The sequence below is a fragment of the Nycticebus coucang genome, chromosome 5, assembly GCF_027406575.1.
Source record: "Nycticebus coucang isolate mNycCou1 chromosome 5, mNycCou1.pri, whole genome shotgun sequence".
Taxonomy (NCBI): Eukaryota; Metazoa; Chordata; class Mammalia; order Primates; family Lorisidae; genus Nycticebus; species Nycticebus coucang.
Window position 1 is genome coordinate 41,345,945 of NC_069784.1, and position 18,877 is coordinate 41,364,821.

General features: G+C 40.2%; 1 protein-coding gene across 4 annotated transcripts in view; it reads right to left on the reverse strand.

Moving 5' to 3' along the window:
• The window catches only part of DRAM2 (DNA damage regulated autophagy modulator 2), a 33,159-nt gene that overhangs the window by 8,316 nt on the left and 5,966 nt on the right, over nucleotides 1-18,877 (reverse strand). For 2 of the 4 annotated variants that reach the window (XM_053590441.1, XM_053590443.1), the window contains 4 exons: nucleotides 14,193-14,392; nucleotides 13,311-13,464; nucleotides 11,836-11,980; nucleotides 7,367-7,434 (listed from right to left, as the gene is read on the reverse strand). In XM_053590441.1, coding sequence (XP_053446416.1) covers nucleotides 7,367-7,434; nucleotides 11,836-11,966 — 199 coding nt within the window. In that variant the 5' untranslated portion in view covers nucleotides 11,967-11,980; nucleotides 13,311-13,464; nucleotides 14,193-14,392. Of the gene's footprint in view, nucleotides 1-7,366; nucleotides 7,435-11,835; nucleotides 11,981-13,310; nucleotides 13,465-13,591; nucleotides 13,663-14,192; nucleotides 14,393-18,877 lie in introns of all 4 variants that reach the window. The other 2 variants (XM_053590442.1, XM_053590444.1) reach the window with 2 other exon arrangements.

Here is an 18,877-nt window from a genome sequence, read left to right on the forward strand (position 1 = left end):
GGTCTTAAGTTTGATGTCTTCTGAAAATTTCTAATGACAAGTTACACAAAACACAAAATATTTTTACAATAAGTACCAAATCAAAAGTAAGTAGCTCTAGAACGTGGATAAAGCGGACCTAAGCAAAACAAACAAACAACAAACAAAACCAAAAAGTTTATTTGCCTCATCTTCATATTTCAAATTACAACTTAGCTCAATCAGATATAGCAGCCAATTATAAAAGAAAAAAGCCCACCTTACCCTATCTGTTAGTCAAGAATGGGACAAATTGAATTTTCTATTGCAGAAATATTGCCAAGTACTCAGCAGTGTAGAAAACATAACTGAGATACACTTTTGTAGACATGTTTCTGAAGAGTTTAGTCACAAAAGTGAATTTCTGTAACCTGAATGATCTTCAAGCAAATAATATAGAAAAATGCAAATTTTTAAAATACTTACACTTGATAGGAAAAACATTTTAGTAAACCATTAATAAAAATTTGTTCAATAGAAATAAACAGAAATGTAAAATACCATAGTAGCAATACATTTGGCATTATTATATTACTCAAATATCAAAACATGGTTCCACTTCTAATCTCAAACATCTAAACTATTTACCCCAAAGGAATTTAGTTGGGATTAGTTGTGGTCAATTGTGTCTACTGGTTGCTTAAGAAGCGCCAAGAAATATATGGTTATACTTTACTTAACAACTTTTATTTGAATGAGTACTCAAACAGCTCTCTATATATTTTTTAAAGACTTCCATAATTTAGCATTCTAGAAAAGGGTTTTCTTTTAAAAGAGGAATAATTGTGATCAATAACTGATAATGTTTACTCAAATATAACTAGAAAATAAAACAGAGTCCTTGTCTCTCGAACCGAATGCTGAGGTTCCGTCTTGAACTATTGCTACTCTAGGACCATCTGGGTGTCTCTGCAGCACCCTCTGTCACCCTGTGACCTGCAAGTACTCGGGGATCTGTAGGGAGGACACCTGGACATCCCGGAAGCTGGGAAATGAATCACCATTCTAAGTCCATTAACTTCCAGTTAATGAAGATGAACGAAAGCCTGAATATTAAGTCTCTTAAAAACTCGTCTTGCTCCCCTCACCACAGGAGTAAAGGTGGACTCTCTAAAATGTCTGTGTAGGGGAGGCGGAGCATGATGACAGACAGGACGGACGTGTAGCCCACCTCCCCCAAGCCATCAGGTGAGAGGAAAGGGAGTCTGGACCTTCCCTGTGTGTGGATCATTGGAGTGGACAGACAGCTGGAGACGCCCAGTGAACTGGCGGATTGCTATATATGAGGAGTAATTTAAAACCACAGACTCTGTTGTAGAGATTCTTCCCTGCTCAGCCGTGCCGCCAGGAGGCCCCCTCCCCTACGGAGGTCAGCAGCTTGTAAATGCTGACAAAACCCAATTGACAAATATTTATTCCTGAACTGAGGAAGGCATCTCAAAACCACGGGGAGCTGGGCAAACTGTTGGACAATTGAAGGGAAGGGATCCTGCCAGGGAAACAGACATTTTGAACTACCCAAAAGGGCGGGCACCTTTCCCCCAGGTGTTGGAGGGGGCTGGCAGTTCAGGCTGCGCTGATCCAAAAGGGAAACTCTGAACCATAAAACTCAGAATAAGTTCCCCAAACACTCCAACCACAGGAACCGGCTACAGCTACTGAAGCCGCAGACCCGGCTTCAGCCTCAGGAACCAGCTACAGCAGCTAAAACCGCAAACCCGCTACTGCGCAAACTCAGCACCACTCCCCCTACAGCCGATTGCAGTCGCCAGTTTGCAGGAGAACCTGGGAACAGAGTGGAAAGACTTAAGAAGTGTGGACACCTGCACTGAGTGGGAAGGTCGGTCACAAGTGCTGTCTGGAAAAGAACAGCCAAGGTTACACAATTCTTAGGCGACAAACTTTTACAGAAATTTCAAAATGGCGATCGGCCATGGAAGGTGGTTACCATGGTAACAGAATAAACTGTAAATCAGATATAAGCCTCGGAACCACTCACAGCCCCACCTGGTGTCCAGAAAGAATATTGCAGTATGAATATATTCCTACGAAAGTTGATCCCTACAGCAGACATATAGATATATATAGGTATATTTCTACACGTAAGAATATTTTTGTAGTTGGTGCCTTTTTTTTTTTTTTGGTTTTGTTTTGTTTTGTTTTGTTTTTGTCTGTTTTTTCCTCACCATTTTCTTGGAGGAGATTTCAATAATTTTTTATTATTACTTTTTATATAGATATATTTTTTATTTCTATGTTTTCTAATTTTAATTTCTTCTTTCTTCGCTTTTAACATTTCTACTAACACCACTTTTTTCTCTCTTTTTTTTCCTTTCTTTCAATTATTTGACAATTATCACTATTTTTATTGCAGTTGTTCTTATATTGCTGTTCTCATGGCTGTTGCCTGTATGTCTATGTGGTTTCCGTCTGTCTCTGTATCTATGGGCCCATGTGCCTCATAACCTTTGTATCTGTTTATTTGGTCTCAATGAGCTTGGTGTTACGACCTGCAATCCTGAGCTCCTAGCACTCCCCTCCACTCTCACTCCGTGATCTGGAGACCTGCCCCCGCAGGAGTCCAGATTCTTGGGTGAACTCTTGAGAGGTGTAGACAGGACCTTGCCTGGAGCTGACCAGTGCTGACTATGCAGCAAAGGAGCGAGAAGAGGATGGTCGGCTAAGAGGGAATCACACTGGAGCGGTGGTGCCCCAAGGTGCAGAGCAACAGCCATCTTCAGCAATAACAAGGCCCACCCCCAGATATCCCATAGCCTCTTCTCCTGTCTTCCTGGGCAACCAGATGAGGCCGAGCATCTTCTCAGATGGCAACTACCATGGAACAGACCTGGGACTGAAACACAGGCCCTGTGAGTAAAGGGTCTGCCTGAGGCGGCACTGACCTGGGTGGAACACGGGGACTAGAAAACACACCCACAGAGCCGGGAAACTCCCAGGGAGGGGCTGATCCAGAAGACCACTTTACTGAGCCTAAGACGCACCTGGCCCTCAGAGGATCACCAGCCTATAGACAAAGGAGGCCAAGAGGCTACAGATAACAACTGACCATGCTGTGAATACAAACCCGCAGAACTAAAGACAGGGCCTGAGGCACAGGCTCTGGGAACTCAAATCAACCTCTCCTATGCAGAGGAATCTAGCACGGTCAGAAACAAACTCCCACAGGGTTGTTCCATTCACCCAGTAACATAAACTAAGGGTGGGGCTGGAACTAAGTGAACACCTCCAGCCTCCATCAATTGCCTGAGGTAGACGGGCCACACCACCCCCTGCTGGATAAAGACAGAGAGTAGCGGCCAAGATGAGCAGACACAGACTACCCTGTGACTTAGGCAGGTGCAAACCCCTGGAGTATCTGCTTACTGCAGACAACTCACTGGGTCACAGCCCTGTGGGGTTAGCAGCGACTGGATGTGACAGAACTGCAAGGTGGGGAAGGAGGTATCAACCTTCCCAGACTGATCTATTTACTGGGTGGCTCCTCCTGACTCCACGCAGCACTGGAGCAAGCCACATTAGAGCAGTCACCAGACCCCTGTGATCCAGTTCCCAGGGACCTCTTGAACTCTCCCACCCGAGGCAGCTGCTGACTGAGACAATTGATTTGGACCTTTTGAACTGAGCCACTCACCTAGGGACTATCCAGGTGGTGCCCGGGGTGTGTGGTTGTAGGAAGGTTTGATTTTCCTTTTCCATTTTGTGCCTGTGTTGGGTGGGGTGACTTAATTGCTGGTATTTCTCCACAGCTGAGACTTCAACCCAGAGTAACTGTTTCACTAGGGTCAAATAGAAACCAGCTGAAAACGAGACAGAACCACGTAGCCCCTCTACACCAAACAGGGCCCCAGTTTCTCAGGCCACAGCACTGTATGGGTCCTTGACAAAACACCAGGGGAGAAATCAAAGGGAGTAAAACAATCATGGGGCGGAATCAGAGGAAAAACTCTGGTAACATGAATAACAAGAATAGATCAACGCCCCCCAAAGAAAGATACAGTAGATGTAATTGAAGATCCCATTCACAAATAACTGGCTGAGACCAGGAAAAGACCCAACAAGAAAAGAAAATTATAGACCAATATCACTAATGAATATAGATGCAAAAATATTCAAAAAGATTCTAACAAACAGAATCCAGCAACATATCAAACAAATCATACATCATGACCAAGTCAGTTTTATCCCAGGGTCTCAAGGCTGGTTCAATATATGTAAATTTATAAATGTAATTCATCACATAAACAAATTAAAAAACAAAGGCCATATGATTCTCTCAATCGATGCAGAAAAAGCTTTTGATAACATCCAACATCCCTTCATGATCAGAACACTTAAGAAAAAAATTGGTATAGAAAGGACATTTCTTAAACTGATAGAGGCCATCTACAGCAAACCCACAGCCAATATCATATTGAATGGAGTTAAATTGGAATCATTTCCACTCAGATCAGGAACCAGACAAGGCTGCCCATTGTCTCCATTGCTTTTTAACATTGTAATGGAAGTTTTAGCCACCGCAATTAGGGAAGAAAAGGTGAACAACGGTATCCACATAGGGTCAGAAGAGATCAAACTTTCGCTCTTTGCAGATGATATGATTGTATATCTGGAAAACACTAGGGACTCTACTACAAAACTCTTAGAAGTGATCAAGGAATACAGCAGCGTCTCAGGTTACAAAATCAACATTCATAAATCGGTAGACTTTATATATACCAACAATAGTGAAGTTGAAAAAACAATTAAGGACTGTATTCCATTCACAGTAGTGCCAAAGAAGATGAAATACTTGGGAGTTTATCTAACAAAGGACATGAAAGATCTATATAAAGAGAACTATGAAACTCTAAGAAAAGAGATAGCTGAGAATGTTAACAAATGGAAAAATATACCATGCTCATGGTTGGGAAGAATCAACATTGTTAAAATGTCCATACTACCGGGCGGCGCCTGTGGCTCAGTCGGTAAGGCGCCGGCCCCATATACCGAGGGTGGCGGGTTCAAACCCAGCCCCGGCCAAACTGCAACCAAAAAATAGCCGGGCGTTGTGGCGGGTGCCTGTGGTCCCAGCTACTCGGGAGGCTGAGGCAAGAGAATCGCTTAAGCCCAGGAGTTGGAGGTTGCTGTGAGCTGTGTGAGGCCACGGCACTCTACCGAGGGCCATAAAGTGAGACTCTGTCTCTACAAAAAAAAAAAAAAAAAAAAATGTCCATACTACCCAAAGCAATATATAATTTCAATGCAATCCCCAGTAAAACTCCACTGTCATCCTTTAAAGATCTTGAAAAAACAATACTTCGTTTTATATGGAATCAGAGAAAACCTCTAATAGCCAAGACATTACTCAAAAATAAAAACAAAGCAGGAGGAATCACGCTACCAGACCTCAGACTATACTACAAATCGATAGTGATCAAAACAGCACGGTACTGGCACAAAAACAGAGAAGTAGATGTCTGGAACAGAATAGAGAACCAAGAGATGAATCCAGCTAATTACTGTTACTTAATCTTTGACAAGCCAATTAAAAACATTCAATGGGGAAAAGATTCCCTATTTAACAAATGGTGCTGCGTAAACTGGCTGGCAACCTGTAGAAGACTGAAACTGGACCCACACCTTTCAGCATTAACCAAGACAGACTCTCACTGGATTAAAGATTTAAACCTAAGACATGAAACTATAAAAATACTAGAAGAGAGTACAGGGAAAACCCTTGAAGAAATTGGGTTGGTCGAGTTTTTTTTTTTTTGTTGAGACAGGGTCCCACCCTATGCCCCTGAGCAGAGTGCAGTGGGCGTGGTAGCTCACCACAACCTCAGACTCGGGCTGCGGGCACCCCGCTGCCTCAGCCTCCGGAAGCCGCTGGGATTACAGGCGCTCGCCGCGGCGCCCGGCTGGGTTTTTCCATTTTTTTCACGAGTCGGGGTCTCACTGTCGCTCAGGCGAGTCTCGAACTCCTGAGCTCAAGCGATTCTCCCTCCTCAGCCTCCCACAGTGCTGGGATTACAGGCGTGAGCCACCGCGCCCGGCGTTGGTCGAATTTTTTATGAGAAGGACCCCCTGGGGAACTGAAGCTGCTTCAAAAATACACTATTGGGACTTGATCAAACTAAAAAGCTTCTGCACAGCCAAGAACACAGTAACTAAAGCAAGCAAACAGCCCTCAGAATGGGAAAAGGTATTTGCAGGTTATGTCTCCGACAAAGGTTTAATAACCAGAATCCACAGAGAACTCAAATGCATTAGCAAGAAAAGAACAAGGGATCCCATCGCAGGCTGGGCAAGGGACTTGAAGAGAAACTTCTCTGAAGAAGACAGGCGCAGGGCCTTCAGACATATGAAAAAATGCTCATCATCTTTAATCATCAGAGAAATGCAAATCAAAACTACTTTGAGATATCATCTAACTCCAGTGAGTCTAGCCTACATCACAAAATCCCAAGACCAGAGATGTTGGTGTGGATGTGGAGAAAAGGGAACACTTTTGCACTGCTGGTGGGAATGCAAATTAATACATTCCTTTTGGAAAGAGATATGGAGAACACTTAGAGATCTAAAAATAGATCTGATATTCAATCCTGTAATCCCTCTACTGGGCATATACCCAGAAGACCAAAAATCACATCATAACAAAGATATTTGTATCAGAATATTTATTGCAGCCCTATTCATAATTGCTAAGTCATGGAAAAAGCCCAAGTGCCCATCGATCCACGAATGGATTAATAAATTGTGGTATATGTACACCATGGAATATTATGCAGCCTTAAAGAAAGATGGAGACTTTACCTCTTTCATGTTTACATGGATGGAGCTGGAACATATTCTTCTTAGTAAAGTGTCTCAAGAATGGAAGAAAAAGTACCCAATGTACTCACCCTTATTATGAAACTAATGTAGGACCTTCACATGAAAGCTATGACCCAGTTACAACCTAAGAATAGGGAGAAGGGGGAAAGGGAGGGGAGGGAGGGGGGAGGTAGGTGGAGGGAGGGGGATTAATGGGATTACACCTGCGGTGCATCTTACAAGGGTATATGTGAATCTTAGTAAATGTGGAATGTAAAGGTCTTAGCAAAATAACTAAGAAAATGCCAGGAAAGCTATGTTAACTAGTGTGATGAAAATGTGTCAAACGGTCTATGAACCAAGTGTATGGTGCCCCATGATCATACTAATGTACACAGTTATGATTTAATAAAAAAATAAATAAAAATAATAAAAAAATAAAAAAATAGAAAGTAAAACAATAGTGTTTAAAGGAGAAAATACAGTAGCAATTTAGCTATTAACTTTTATTATTAAAACCACTCTCATTACTTACCTAAAACTGCAGTGATATTGAGCATTGCCCCAAACAAGCATTTTTCTGGAGCTACTGTACCAGTGTCACTGAAAGAAAAAAAGGAAGTATATGTGTTTCTCACTTTAGATATACACATGTATTTCTTCTAAGGGATAAGAAGTAACAGGAATTACTTCCAACCCTTTATCTTATGTATGCCTATGAGCTTAACTCTCACATCATTTTCTTAAGTAGAACATAACAATATGAGCTCACAAATATTTGCCTGCTTCACTATATACTCACATCATTTAAGATTTTTTTCTACACAATAGAAATCTATATAAGTTAACTTTAAAAAGCTATCCCTGGTATGTTAACACTGTGCTATTTATTTGCCATCAACTAGGCAGATTAGTTTATCTGTCCCACCAGAAGAATATCCCCTCAAAACCATAGGCCCTTTCATAACTTTGCCTTTTTAGACCTGTTGTTGACTCTGACTGTAATTCAATTACTACATTTTCACCTATTAATCAATTTAAAAAATATTTACCAAATACTAGACACTATTTTAGGGATAGGAATATAGTGGTAAGTAAAACAGATACGCCCCTGGCCTCAGGCAGCTTCCACTCCAGACCAGTTTTAAGCTCTCTCCTCTCTAAAGCCTTGGACAACTCTAGCACACTGTCCAGACTTTTATTAAAATCACTTATCGCACTGTACTGCAATATACATGCCTTTCTTTCAGGGTAGTAGGAAATACAGAATCAGATTAAAATTCCACCATTTTTTGTAAGACCTTGAATACAATCTTTTATCTTCCTAAACTGCTTCTTCATTTGTAAAATGGGGCTATTCATTCCCATCCAGCCTCACCGGATCAATACAAGGATGAAACAAAATGTGGTAATGCATGTTAAGTATCTAGTATACTAACTAGCAGGCTCAGAGGAGCCATCCATTAAATATGAGTTATTTCCTCTTCCCTCAAACTACTATAAAGATTAAAAAGACAAATTCCTTGGCCTTCAATTGCTGTCCTATTGGAAAGAGAGAATCAGGATCTCAACAAAGACAATGGAATGGAAATAAAAAAGAAGTAGTAAGTCATGTTTTTCAAGGAATCAGTAAGATTTGGTGAACAGCTGGACTGGGGGGGTTAAGTAAAGGAGAAAGTACTAAATATTTAAGTACTAAACATAAATTGTAAGGATCAGGCCTTTAAATTCCATGAGTCATTCTCTTAAAAAATTAAAATGTGCAGGGGGCTGGGCGCAGTGGCTCACACCTGTAATCCTAGCATCCCAGCACTCTGGGAGGCCAAGGCAGGTAGATTGCTTGAGCTCACAGGTTCAAGACCAGCCTGAGCCAGAGTGAGACCCCTGCCTCAAAAAATAGCCAGGCGTTGTGGTAGGCACCTGTAATCCCAGTTACTTGGGAGGCTGAGGCAAGAGGATCACTTGAGCCCAAGAGTTAGAGGGTGCTGTGAGCTATGACTCCACGGCATGGCATTCTACCAAGAGTGATGAAGTGAAACTCTATCTCAAAAATAAATAAATAAAGTGCAGTGACAATGGAGAAACAAAAAATAATGCATCTGTAAAGAAACAATTATAAAATAATAAAATGTATTTTTACATACTAAAGATTTTGTATCACTTCTTGGCCTTTTGGCTAAGATCAAGAGAAGATTTTGTAACTCTCTAATCATCTTTAGGAATTGGGGAATAAAGAATTTTTCTATTCCTTCTACCTTTCAAATTTTCTACAATGTGTATGTATTTTTCTTAAAAAAAAAAATCAATATTTTTAATAGTTGTGTTCCAAATGATGCCCCTGTTTTGGATGACCCTGTAAAGAAACAAAGGCATGCATTTTCAAGAGGGTTGGCTAACAGTGTTCCTTCTTTTAGAAGGGGAACAAAATAACATTAAGTGGCCTAAAATGAAAACAGCCACACCCATCACCTTATTAGCAAAGTACCATATCCAAAAGTAGTCACCAAACTGTCTTGATCTCATACCATCACAAAAAGAATCTGACCATAAAACTTCAAAATACATGTATTTATTATATTATTGTTCCATATATTAAATACCAGTAAGGTTTAAATATTTTTAGATTAAAAAGCAAACATAGATATTATAATATCTTCTTATACTCCAGTGGAACCAACTAAGAGAACACATGAAGTACACTTGCAGTGAAACTGCTTTTGAAATGAAATTTACATTTGGTTACATCCTTTGGGGCTATAATAACTAAACCTTTGGGACAGCATTTATGAATTGAAAGGAATTTTGAAGAATATCTATTATAGTTAATTTAATCCTTCTGCAGAAAAGGAACTGAACTTGAGAACTAAAAATAAGTACTTAGAGTAATATATGTATTTAAATACATATATTAGAATTTTGTGTAAAGACTCCAGGGTAATGCTAAGTTCATTACTAGAGAAAGAGAAAAGCAGAGAGGGATGGGAAAGGAAGTGACTGGGGTACTATTAAGAAAATCACATGAAGTATCATCAGGGAACTGAAACTCTGAGAAAAAACTCAATAGCTTCTTAAATTACATCATCCCTTGGTATGTGTGGGAGACTGGCTCCAGTATGTCCCTTCAGAAACCAAAATCTAGTGATGCTCAAGTCCCATACATAAAATGGCACAGTATTTGCATATGAACATCCTCTCGTGTATTTCTATAATCATCTCTGAATTATCCAACATGATAAACTATATATCACTTCATTCGTGTGGATTCAATGAAGTACTTGGCAAATGGCAAATTCAAGTTTTGCATTTCGGAACTTTTTTATTAAATGATGTTATCTTTATTAAAATGTTTTTTCTTTCCTTGATTTCCTGGTGTATTAGTATACATGAATACTTTTGGTAACTACAAAGAGATTGTCAAAGATGACAAAATAATACACAACATGGAGGTTATCAATTCTTGGGTTCCTCTTTTTTCTTTTTTTTTCCTTTTATTAAGTCATATACACATAGATCATGAATACATTTATGCATATGTGGGGTACAATGTCTTGATTTTTTTTTATACAATTTGGAGTCCATACATCAAACTAATTAATATAGCTTTCACTTCATTTACTTGATTATTGTGTTAAGACATTTATGTTCTATACTTGATAGATTTGACTTGTACCCCTGCAATATGCTCCATAGCTCCATAGGTGTGGTCCCACCATTTACCCTCCCTCTATCTCAGAACTTTATGGAATTTTCTTTGCCAGAATATTTTTGATCTGTGGTTGGTTGAATATATGAATGTGGAACCCATGGAGTGATGACTGTAGTAAAGCTCTTTAAAATAAAAGCAGACAAGTTCTAAAAAGAAAAAGAAATAATGGGAAGAACCTCCATCAATCTTAGTATGTGTCTTCTCTTAGAGTTAATAAAAAATGGTCAGGCTCCTTAAGCTTCATGTTTCTCTAGCAGAATATAAAGTTCTACATTTGAGACCTTCACTACAGTATTGTTTATTACAGCCAGAAAAAGGGGGAGAAAAGATAAAAAAGCAATATCAACATGCTATCATTTTTTATAAATGAAACAAAATGAAAAACCCAAAAAATGTTAAAAGAAAAAAAGAAAGGAGAAAAGAGAGAAAAAGTACAAAACAAAACAAACTCTGGAAGGAAACCTACCAAACTATGAGGTATCTCTGAACTGGTGGGGATCAGGAAGGGACTTTCACATTTTATTTTCATAATCATTCTGGTCTTATTTAAAATTGTATTGTAATAATTACTTACTACTTGTGTAACTGGAAAAAAAGGTTATGGACAGAGTATATACAATTAAACACCCATCTTTACATCATTACTAGTTGTGAGATTTCAAAAATATTACTGATAAATTTTGACACTTAACATGTCAAAAATATCTTGGCAGCATGTCATAAAGAGTACAGTCCCCAGAGTCCCCAGAGTCAAACTGCTCACGTTTAAATCTTGGTTCCAACACTTACTGAGCTATGTGCCCTTGAGCAAATAACTTAACCTTCTCAGATTTTATTTCTTCCTCTCTCCCCCATGAAGATAATATTCCTACCTCCTATAAAACAAAGAGAAGGCTTACAACATTACCTTGTACACTGTGAGTAGATCAATAAATGTTTGTCATTACCACTGTCTTTTCATGTTTTTATTATTTCTAGCATTTGAATTTTAAGAGATTAATTCCAATTCTATCACCTGAAATAGCCTCAAGTCCTTATTTGGGACTCAGGGTACTAAAGAATCACAATTCAATTCACTAACTCAATCTTATTCTGCTGTTTCCACATTTCTCTAGCATGTAGAAAAAGCCAAATTCAAGTTCCTTTTTTATGTTCTCTTTATGGTTGTAACGCCAATATAAAATCTGATCTCTAAAAAGTTGACATTAAATGTTGGTTTAACATAAAAAGGTTAACATTAAATGTTAAAATAAAAATGAGACAAAGATTCTTCTACACAAAGAATACATTCCACTGACCTGATGTAAGGCAAGGCAGGGTCTACATGGTGGAGTGTTACTGCAGTAATGTATGAAAACATCAAAGCAGCAGATGTCCAAATTACAAGAGCTGAAGGAAGGAAACTGAGGCCTTGCTGAAACCACCACATTTCCAACAAGTCTTCTGAAATAGAAAAAATAAATTGGAAAAGATAATTCACCAGGGCTTCCTCCATCTTACTCTAGCCATCCACATTCTTCTTTGCTTTCGTAGTGAATGGAACCAAGAAACACCCACTTGACAAAACCACAAACTTTCTGTCCCATCTCCCCACACAAAATCAAGTACCATGTACTATTTATTCTACCTCCTACATTTCTATCAAATCTACCCCTTCTCTTCATCTTCACTGTCACTACTATACCTAAAGAACCATCACCTCTTGGACAGATTATTATCATAACTTCCTAAAGGGTTCTTGTGATATTGTGAAATATATATGTATTTGTTCTTTCTCAATCCCACTTCTAGGCAAAAAGCTATTAAAACCTAGGAATATGCAGAGTGATTAAGAGTGTCTTTTATGGGGTAATGAGATGACTAGGGGCTTATAGCTAGTCATCTCATTGGGACGGGAGCCAGTCATAGGAAAAGACCAAGGCATGATTAAAGGGTTGAGACTTTTAGCCTCAGCCCACCTCCTAAACTTTGGGGAGGGGAGAGAGAGAGTGAAGGTTAAGTCAATCGCTGATGGCCAATAGTTAAATCAACCATGGTTACTCATAAGTGCTCCATAAAAGCCAAAAAAAAAAAAAAAAAAAAAAAAAAAACTAGGTTCAGAGAGCTTCCAGATAGCTAAACATGTGGAATTTTCTGGAGGGTGGCACACCTGGAAAGGGTATAGAAGATTTGCACTTTTTCCCACATGCCTTGCTCCATGCCTCTTTTTGTCCATATCCTTTATTATAAACTAGTCAGTATGTTTCCCTGAGTTCCTTGAGCCACCCTAGTAAATTAAATGAATCAAGGAGGGGTAATAAGAACCCTATTTTATAGCTGGTCAGCACAGGTATAACCACCTGGGGCTAGTGATTACCACCTGACATGAGAGGCAGTCTTGTCAAACTGAGCCCTCAAACTATGAGATCTGACACTATCTCCAGGTGGATGTTGTCAGAATTAAATCGAAGAACATTCAGCTGGTGTCTGCTCCAGAACTTATTAGACTGGTTGCTGGTGAGAAGAAATCCCCATACACTTCTTGGTGAACTGAGAAGTGTTCTGTATTGATTATTGAGTGACTTTGGATTTTCCTATGTTACTCGATCCTCCTCCAGTCTTAACCACAATCTGTCTGGATTATACTATAAAACCGAAGTGATCCTTCAAATTTTAAAGTGCCAATTTGACCACGTTATGGTCCTTATAAAGAATCCTTCAATGGTTTCTCCTATTCCCTTACAAACTGTCTTTCCTCCTTAACTCAAGGTCTTTGCATCACATCTATACTTACCTTTCTATTAATATATTTACTTCTGGAATTCAGGGAAGATGGCTGACTGGTAGAAAACCTCAGCAAAGGCTCCTGAGCAGAGGAAGAAAACCTGGATGGAATCAGTCTATGAAGCCAAGGGCGGGGAGCTGAGCCAAGAAAGAAGTTCGGCAAGCTGTAAATTCAAGGAAGAGCATTCAAGTAAACAAATTTCAGGTACAAAGCTTATCAACTAGAGGATGGGAAACCCCTCCTGCAGGCTATTTGGGAAGGAGCAGGGAACAAAAGGCCTCTCATTTTACCTTACTAGAGTGAGCCGCTAAACTCCAGGTCTTTCTCCAGGGAGGTCCCACTTATGAACCTAGACACCACCCTGCCAGGCATAAAATTGAACAGATATTTTCCCCCACTAGTCCAAACTCCCAGTGCACCCTTCCCCTTTGCATGATGCTCTGAAGTTCTGCCCCCTGCACAGCACAAGAGTGTTTGGTCTTGTCCTGAGAGATGTGGGCATAGTGTGGACTGCCAACCATCAGGACAGAATCTGTGAGTAACGGGGAAGAAAGAGCATGTGGGAAGAAACGGACACTCAGTGGGAGGAGGAGCAGTCCCCTGGTTATGAATATGCCAGTGGTAGTATTGACCCTCAGTTTGGGCTGTGTCTGGTGGGATGGGGTGCAGAACCCCCAGGTATGATGGCATGGTTGCCCCGTGTGGACTGAGTTTGGCAGACAGGGCTGGGCCTGCAAGCAGAGGCTTGCTAGGCGTGGACTGAGACCTGAGAGCAAGGGTGTGGTCCCGATTCCAACAGAACCCTTGAGCAATGGCTTACTGGGTGTAAACCAAGACCTGAGGGTTAGGGTGTGGCCCTGTCTCCAGCAAGGCTGGTGAGCAGAGGCTTACCAGGTGAGGACTGAAACTTGTGGGCAGGGTGCAGTGCCCTGACTCTTAACGGAGTCTGTGAAAAGAGGCTTGCCAGGCAGTGGACTGAGACTGGCAGGCGGGGGCGTGGTCCACTGATTCCAATTGGTCTGGCAAGCAGATGCTAGCAGGGTGTGGACTGGGACCTGTAGGCCGGGGTGTGCTCCTGGCTCCAACTGGGCCTGTAAGTAGAGAAGTGGACAACAGTATGGACTGAGTCTGGTTGGCAGGAGTGTAGATCCCTAGCTCCAAATGTGCTGTTGATACCCCTGAACCCCTCTCTGTTGAGCACGGTTTACACTGCCTGAGACAATTTAATTGTAACCCATGTGTAGGGCTGTCCACCTGGGGACATTCTGAGGTTGACCTTTGAAGTTCTGTAGCAGAAAAGAACTGAAGGGTGGGGGCTGGACGCCACAGCTGTTTGTATCTCTTCACAGCTGAGATTTCATCCTAATACTGTGGTTTCTTAGGATAGGGAAGATATTTCGGTGATATCAAAACAGAGCTAGGTTGCACTATCTCACCAAGTAGGTCCTCAGAGTCTCCAGCCAAAACTCTAAAAGGGGATGGGTGGCGCCTGTGGCTCAGTGAGTAGGGCGCCAGCCCCATATGCCGAGGGTGGCGGGTTCAAACCCAGCCCCGGCCAAACTGCAACCAAAAAATAGCCGGGCGTTGTGGCGGGCGCCTGTAGTCCCAGCTGCTCGGGAGGCTGAGGCAAGAGAATCGCGTAAGCCCAAGAGTTAAGAGGTTGCTGTGAGCCGTGTGACGCCACAGCACTCTACCTGAGGGTGGTACAGTGAGACTTGGTCTCTACAAAAAAAAAAAAAAAAAACTCTAAAAGGGGCCTGTGTAAGGTTGTAGGAGATAAGCCACAATTACAAAGTCTAGCGCTTTGGTAAGGGGCTATATCTACAACCTGGGAACCCCAATTCATTCTCACCCTACCAGTTCTAATAACCAAATGGTGGAAAATAAACATGATGCAGACCCAACAGAAGAACTCTGGCAACAATAACCTCCCTCCCCCAAGAAATGACAAAGGAGCTGTAACTGAAGATGCCATGCACAGACAATGGCAGCCATGTCAGAAATCAAATTCAGAATATAGATTGCAAATAAGATAAATAGAATGGAAGAAAAGATAGAAATTGAATTCCAAAGAGTAGTTCTAAAGTTGTCTCAAGAAATTAATGAATTCAAAGCCCAAGTCACCAAAGATATGGACACAATGAGAAAAGAGACAGCAGAGCTCAAGGAAATGAAAAAGTTGAGGAACTCCAAAATATAGTAGAATCCCTCAGTAATAGAGTTGACCAGGCAGAAGAAAGGATCTCTGAAAGTGAAGACAAAGCTTTTGAACATTCCCAAACATGCAAAGAGGCAGACAAATGAAGAGCAAAAACTGATCATTCCCTGAGAGACTTGTGATATCACTCCAAAAGATCAAATATTCGTCTTAAAGGAATTCCCAAAGGAGAAGAGGATGGTCCAAATGGTACAGATGCTCTATTCCAGGATATTTTGGAGAATTTCCCAAGCATTGCCAAGAGATACAGAACTTCAGATAGCAGTTTCAGAACCCCAGCAAGACTCGATACAAATAAAGTATCTCCTAGACACGTTGTGATTAACTTTGCCAAAGTTAAGATACAGGAGAAAATTCTCCAAGCAGCCAGAAAAGCATCACCTACACAGGGAGAAGTATCAGAATGACTGCAGATCTCTCAGCTGATATGTTTCAAGCCAGAAGAAGATGGTCATCGACCTTCAATCTCCTAAAACAAAACAACTTCCAGCCCAGGATCCTGTATCCAGCTAAACTGAGTTTCATTCATGATGGAGAAATCAAATACTTTAATGACATACACATGTTGAAGAAATTTGCCATAACTAAACTAGCTCTCCAGGATATTCTCAGACCCATCCTCCACAATGACCAGCACAATGCTCTACCTCCAAAGTAAACTCACCCAAATTTTTTGAACAATACCCAACTTCCACAGTGGTGAAAGGATTAAAAATGTCCACTAGACATCTGAAAATCATGACACCCAAAACACAACCAGGCTTATCAATTCTCTCAATTAATGTGAAGGGTTTAAATTGTTCTCTAAAGAGGCACAGGCTGACTGAATACATAAACTCAGACCAGATATCTGCTATATACAAGAATCTCACCTTATCTTAAAGGATAAAAATAGACTCAGGGTGAAGGGATGGAGTTGTTTAATACAGGCAAATGGAAACCAGAAAAAAGCAGGGGTTGCAATTTTAGTAGCAGATACAATTGGCTTTAAACCAACAAAGATAAAGAAAAATAAGGAAGGTCACTACATAGCTGTCAAGGAAAACACCCAACTGAAGAGATTTTAATAATTAACATTTATGCACCCTACCAGAATGCTCCTCAATTCATAAAGCAGAGCCTAATGGATATGAACAACTTGATATCTTCCTACACTATAATAGTTGCAGATTTTAACACCCCTTTGACAGTTTTGGATAGATCCTCCAAGAAGAAACTAAACAAAGAAATATTGGACTTAAACCTAGAAAAACTGGACTTTACAGACCTCTGCAGAACATTTCACCCCAATAAAACTGAATATACATTCTTCTCATCAGTCCAAGGGTCATCCTCCAAAATAGATCATATCTAGGACACATGTCTAACCTCAGCAAATTTAAAAGTATAGAAATTATTCCTTGTATCTTCTCGGACCATCATGGAATAAAAGTTGAACTCAACAGCAACGGGAATCTTCATACTCAAAGTCATGGAAGCTAAATAATCTTAGGCTGAATGATAGCTGGGTCAAAGATGAGATTAAGAAGGAAATCACCAAATTATTGGAACAAAATGACAACAAACACACAAATTATCAAAACCTGTGGGATACTGCAAACACCTAAGTCCTAAAAGGGAAATTTATAGCATTTGGAAGCCTTCATTAAGAAAACAGAAAGAGAGGAAGCCAACAACTTAATGGATCATCTCAAGCCATTGGAAAAGGAAGAACATTCCAACCCCAAACCCAGCAGAAGAAAAGAAATAACCAAAATTAGGGCAGGATTAAATGGAACTGAAAACAAAAGAATCATTCAGAAGATCAACAAAACAAAAAGTTGTGGTGGGGGGGGGCACCTGTGGCTCACTGAGTAGGGCGCTGGCCCCATATATGGAGGGTGGTAGGTTCAAACCCAGCCCCGGCCAAACTGCAACAAAAAAATAGCCGGGCGTTGTGGCTGGCGCCTGTAGTCCCAGCTACTTGGGAGGCTGAGGCAAGAGAATCACCTAAGCCCAAGAGCTGGAGGTTGCTGTGAGCTGTGATGCCACAGCACTCTACCAAGGGTGACAAAGTAACACTCTGTCTCTAATTAAAAAAAACCCAGACACTTCAGAAATTCAAAAAATCCTCAATGATTACCACAAAAATCTCTTTTCCCAGAAATATGAAAATCTGAAGGAAATAAGGAAGCACACCACCTTCCTAGACTCAACAAGAAAGAATTAGAAATCTTGAATAAACACATCGATCACTGAAATAGCAACAATAATACAAAATCTCCCTAAAAAGAAAAGTCCAGGACCAGATGGCTTCACATACAAATTCTATCAAACCTTTCAAGAGGAACTAGTACCTACATTATACAATGTTTTCCAAAGCATAGAAAAAGAAGGAATACTTCCCAACACATTCTATGAAGTAAATATCACCCTGATACCAAAACTAGGAAAGGATCCAACAAAGAAAGAAAATTATAAACCAATATCATTAATGAATATAGATGCAAAAATATTCAATAAGATCCTAGAAAACAGAATTCAACAACACATCAAAAAAATTATACACCATGATCAAATTGGTTTTATTCCAGGGTTACAGGGTTGGTTCAACACATGCAAATCTATAAGTATAATACACCACATCAATAAAATAAAAGACAAAGATGACAGAATTCTCTCAGTTGATGTAAAAAATCCTTTGATAATATCCAGCATCCTTTCATGATCAGAACAATTAAGAAAATATGCTTAGAAGGGACATTTCTTAAACAGATAGAGGGCATCTACAGCAAACCCACAGCCAGTATCATATTGAATGGTGTAAAATTCACAGCCAGTATCATATTGAATGGTGTAAAATTGAAAATATTTCCACTTAGATCAGCAACAAGGTAAGAATACCCACTGTCTCCACTACTATTCGACATAGTAATGGAAGTCTTAGCTATCGCAATCAGGCAAGAGAAGGCAATCAAGGGTATCCAAATAGGGTCAGGGGAGATCAAACTCTCACTCGTCATTGATGATATGATCCTATATCTGGAAAATCCCAGGGACTCAACTTCAAAACTCTTAGAAGTGATCAAGTAATATAGCAGCATCTCAGGTTATAAAATCAATACTTACAAATCAGTAACTTTTATATATGCTAACAATAGTTAAGCTGAAAAAACAGTCAAGGACTCTATTCCTTTTACAATAGTGCCAAAGAAGATGAAATATCTGGGAATTTAGGTATTCCTAAATACCTAAATTTAGGAATTTAGGACGTGAAAGATCTCTAAAAAGAGAACTATGAAACTCTGAGAAAAGAAATAGCTGAAGATGTTAACAAATGAAAAAACATACCATGCTCATGGCTGGGAAGAATCAACAT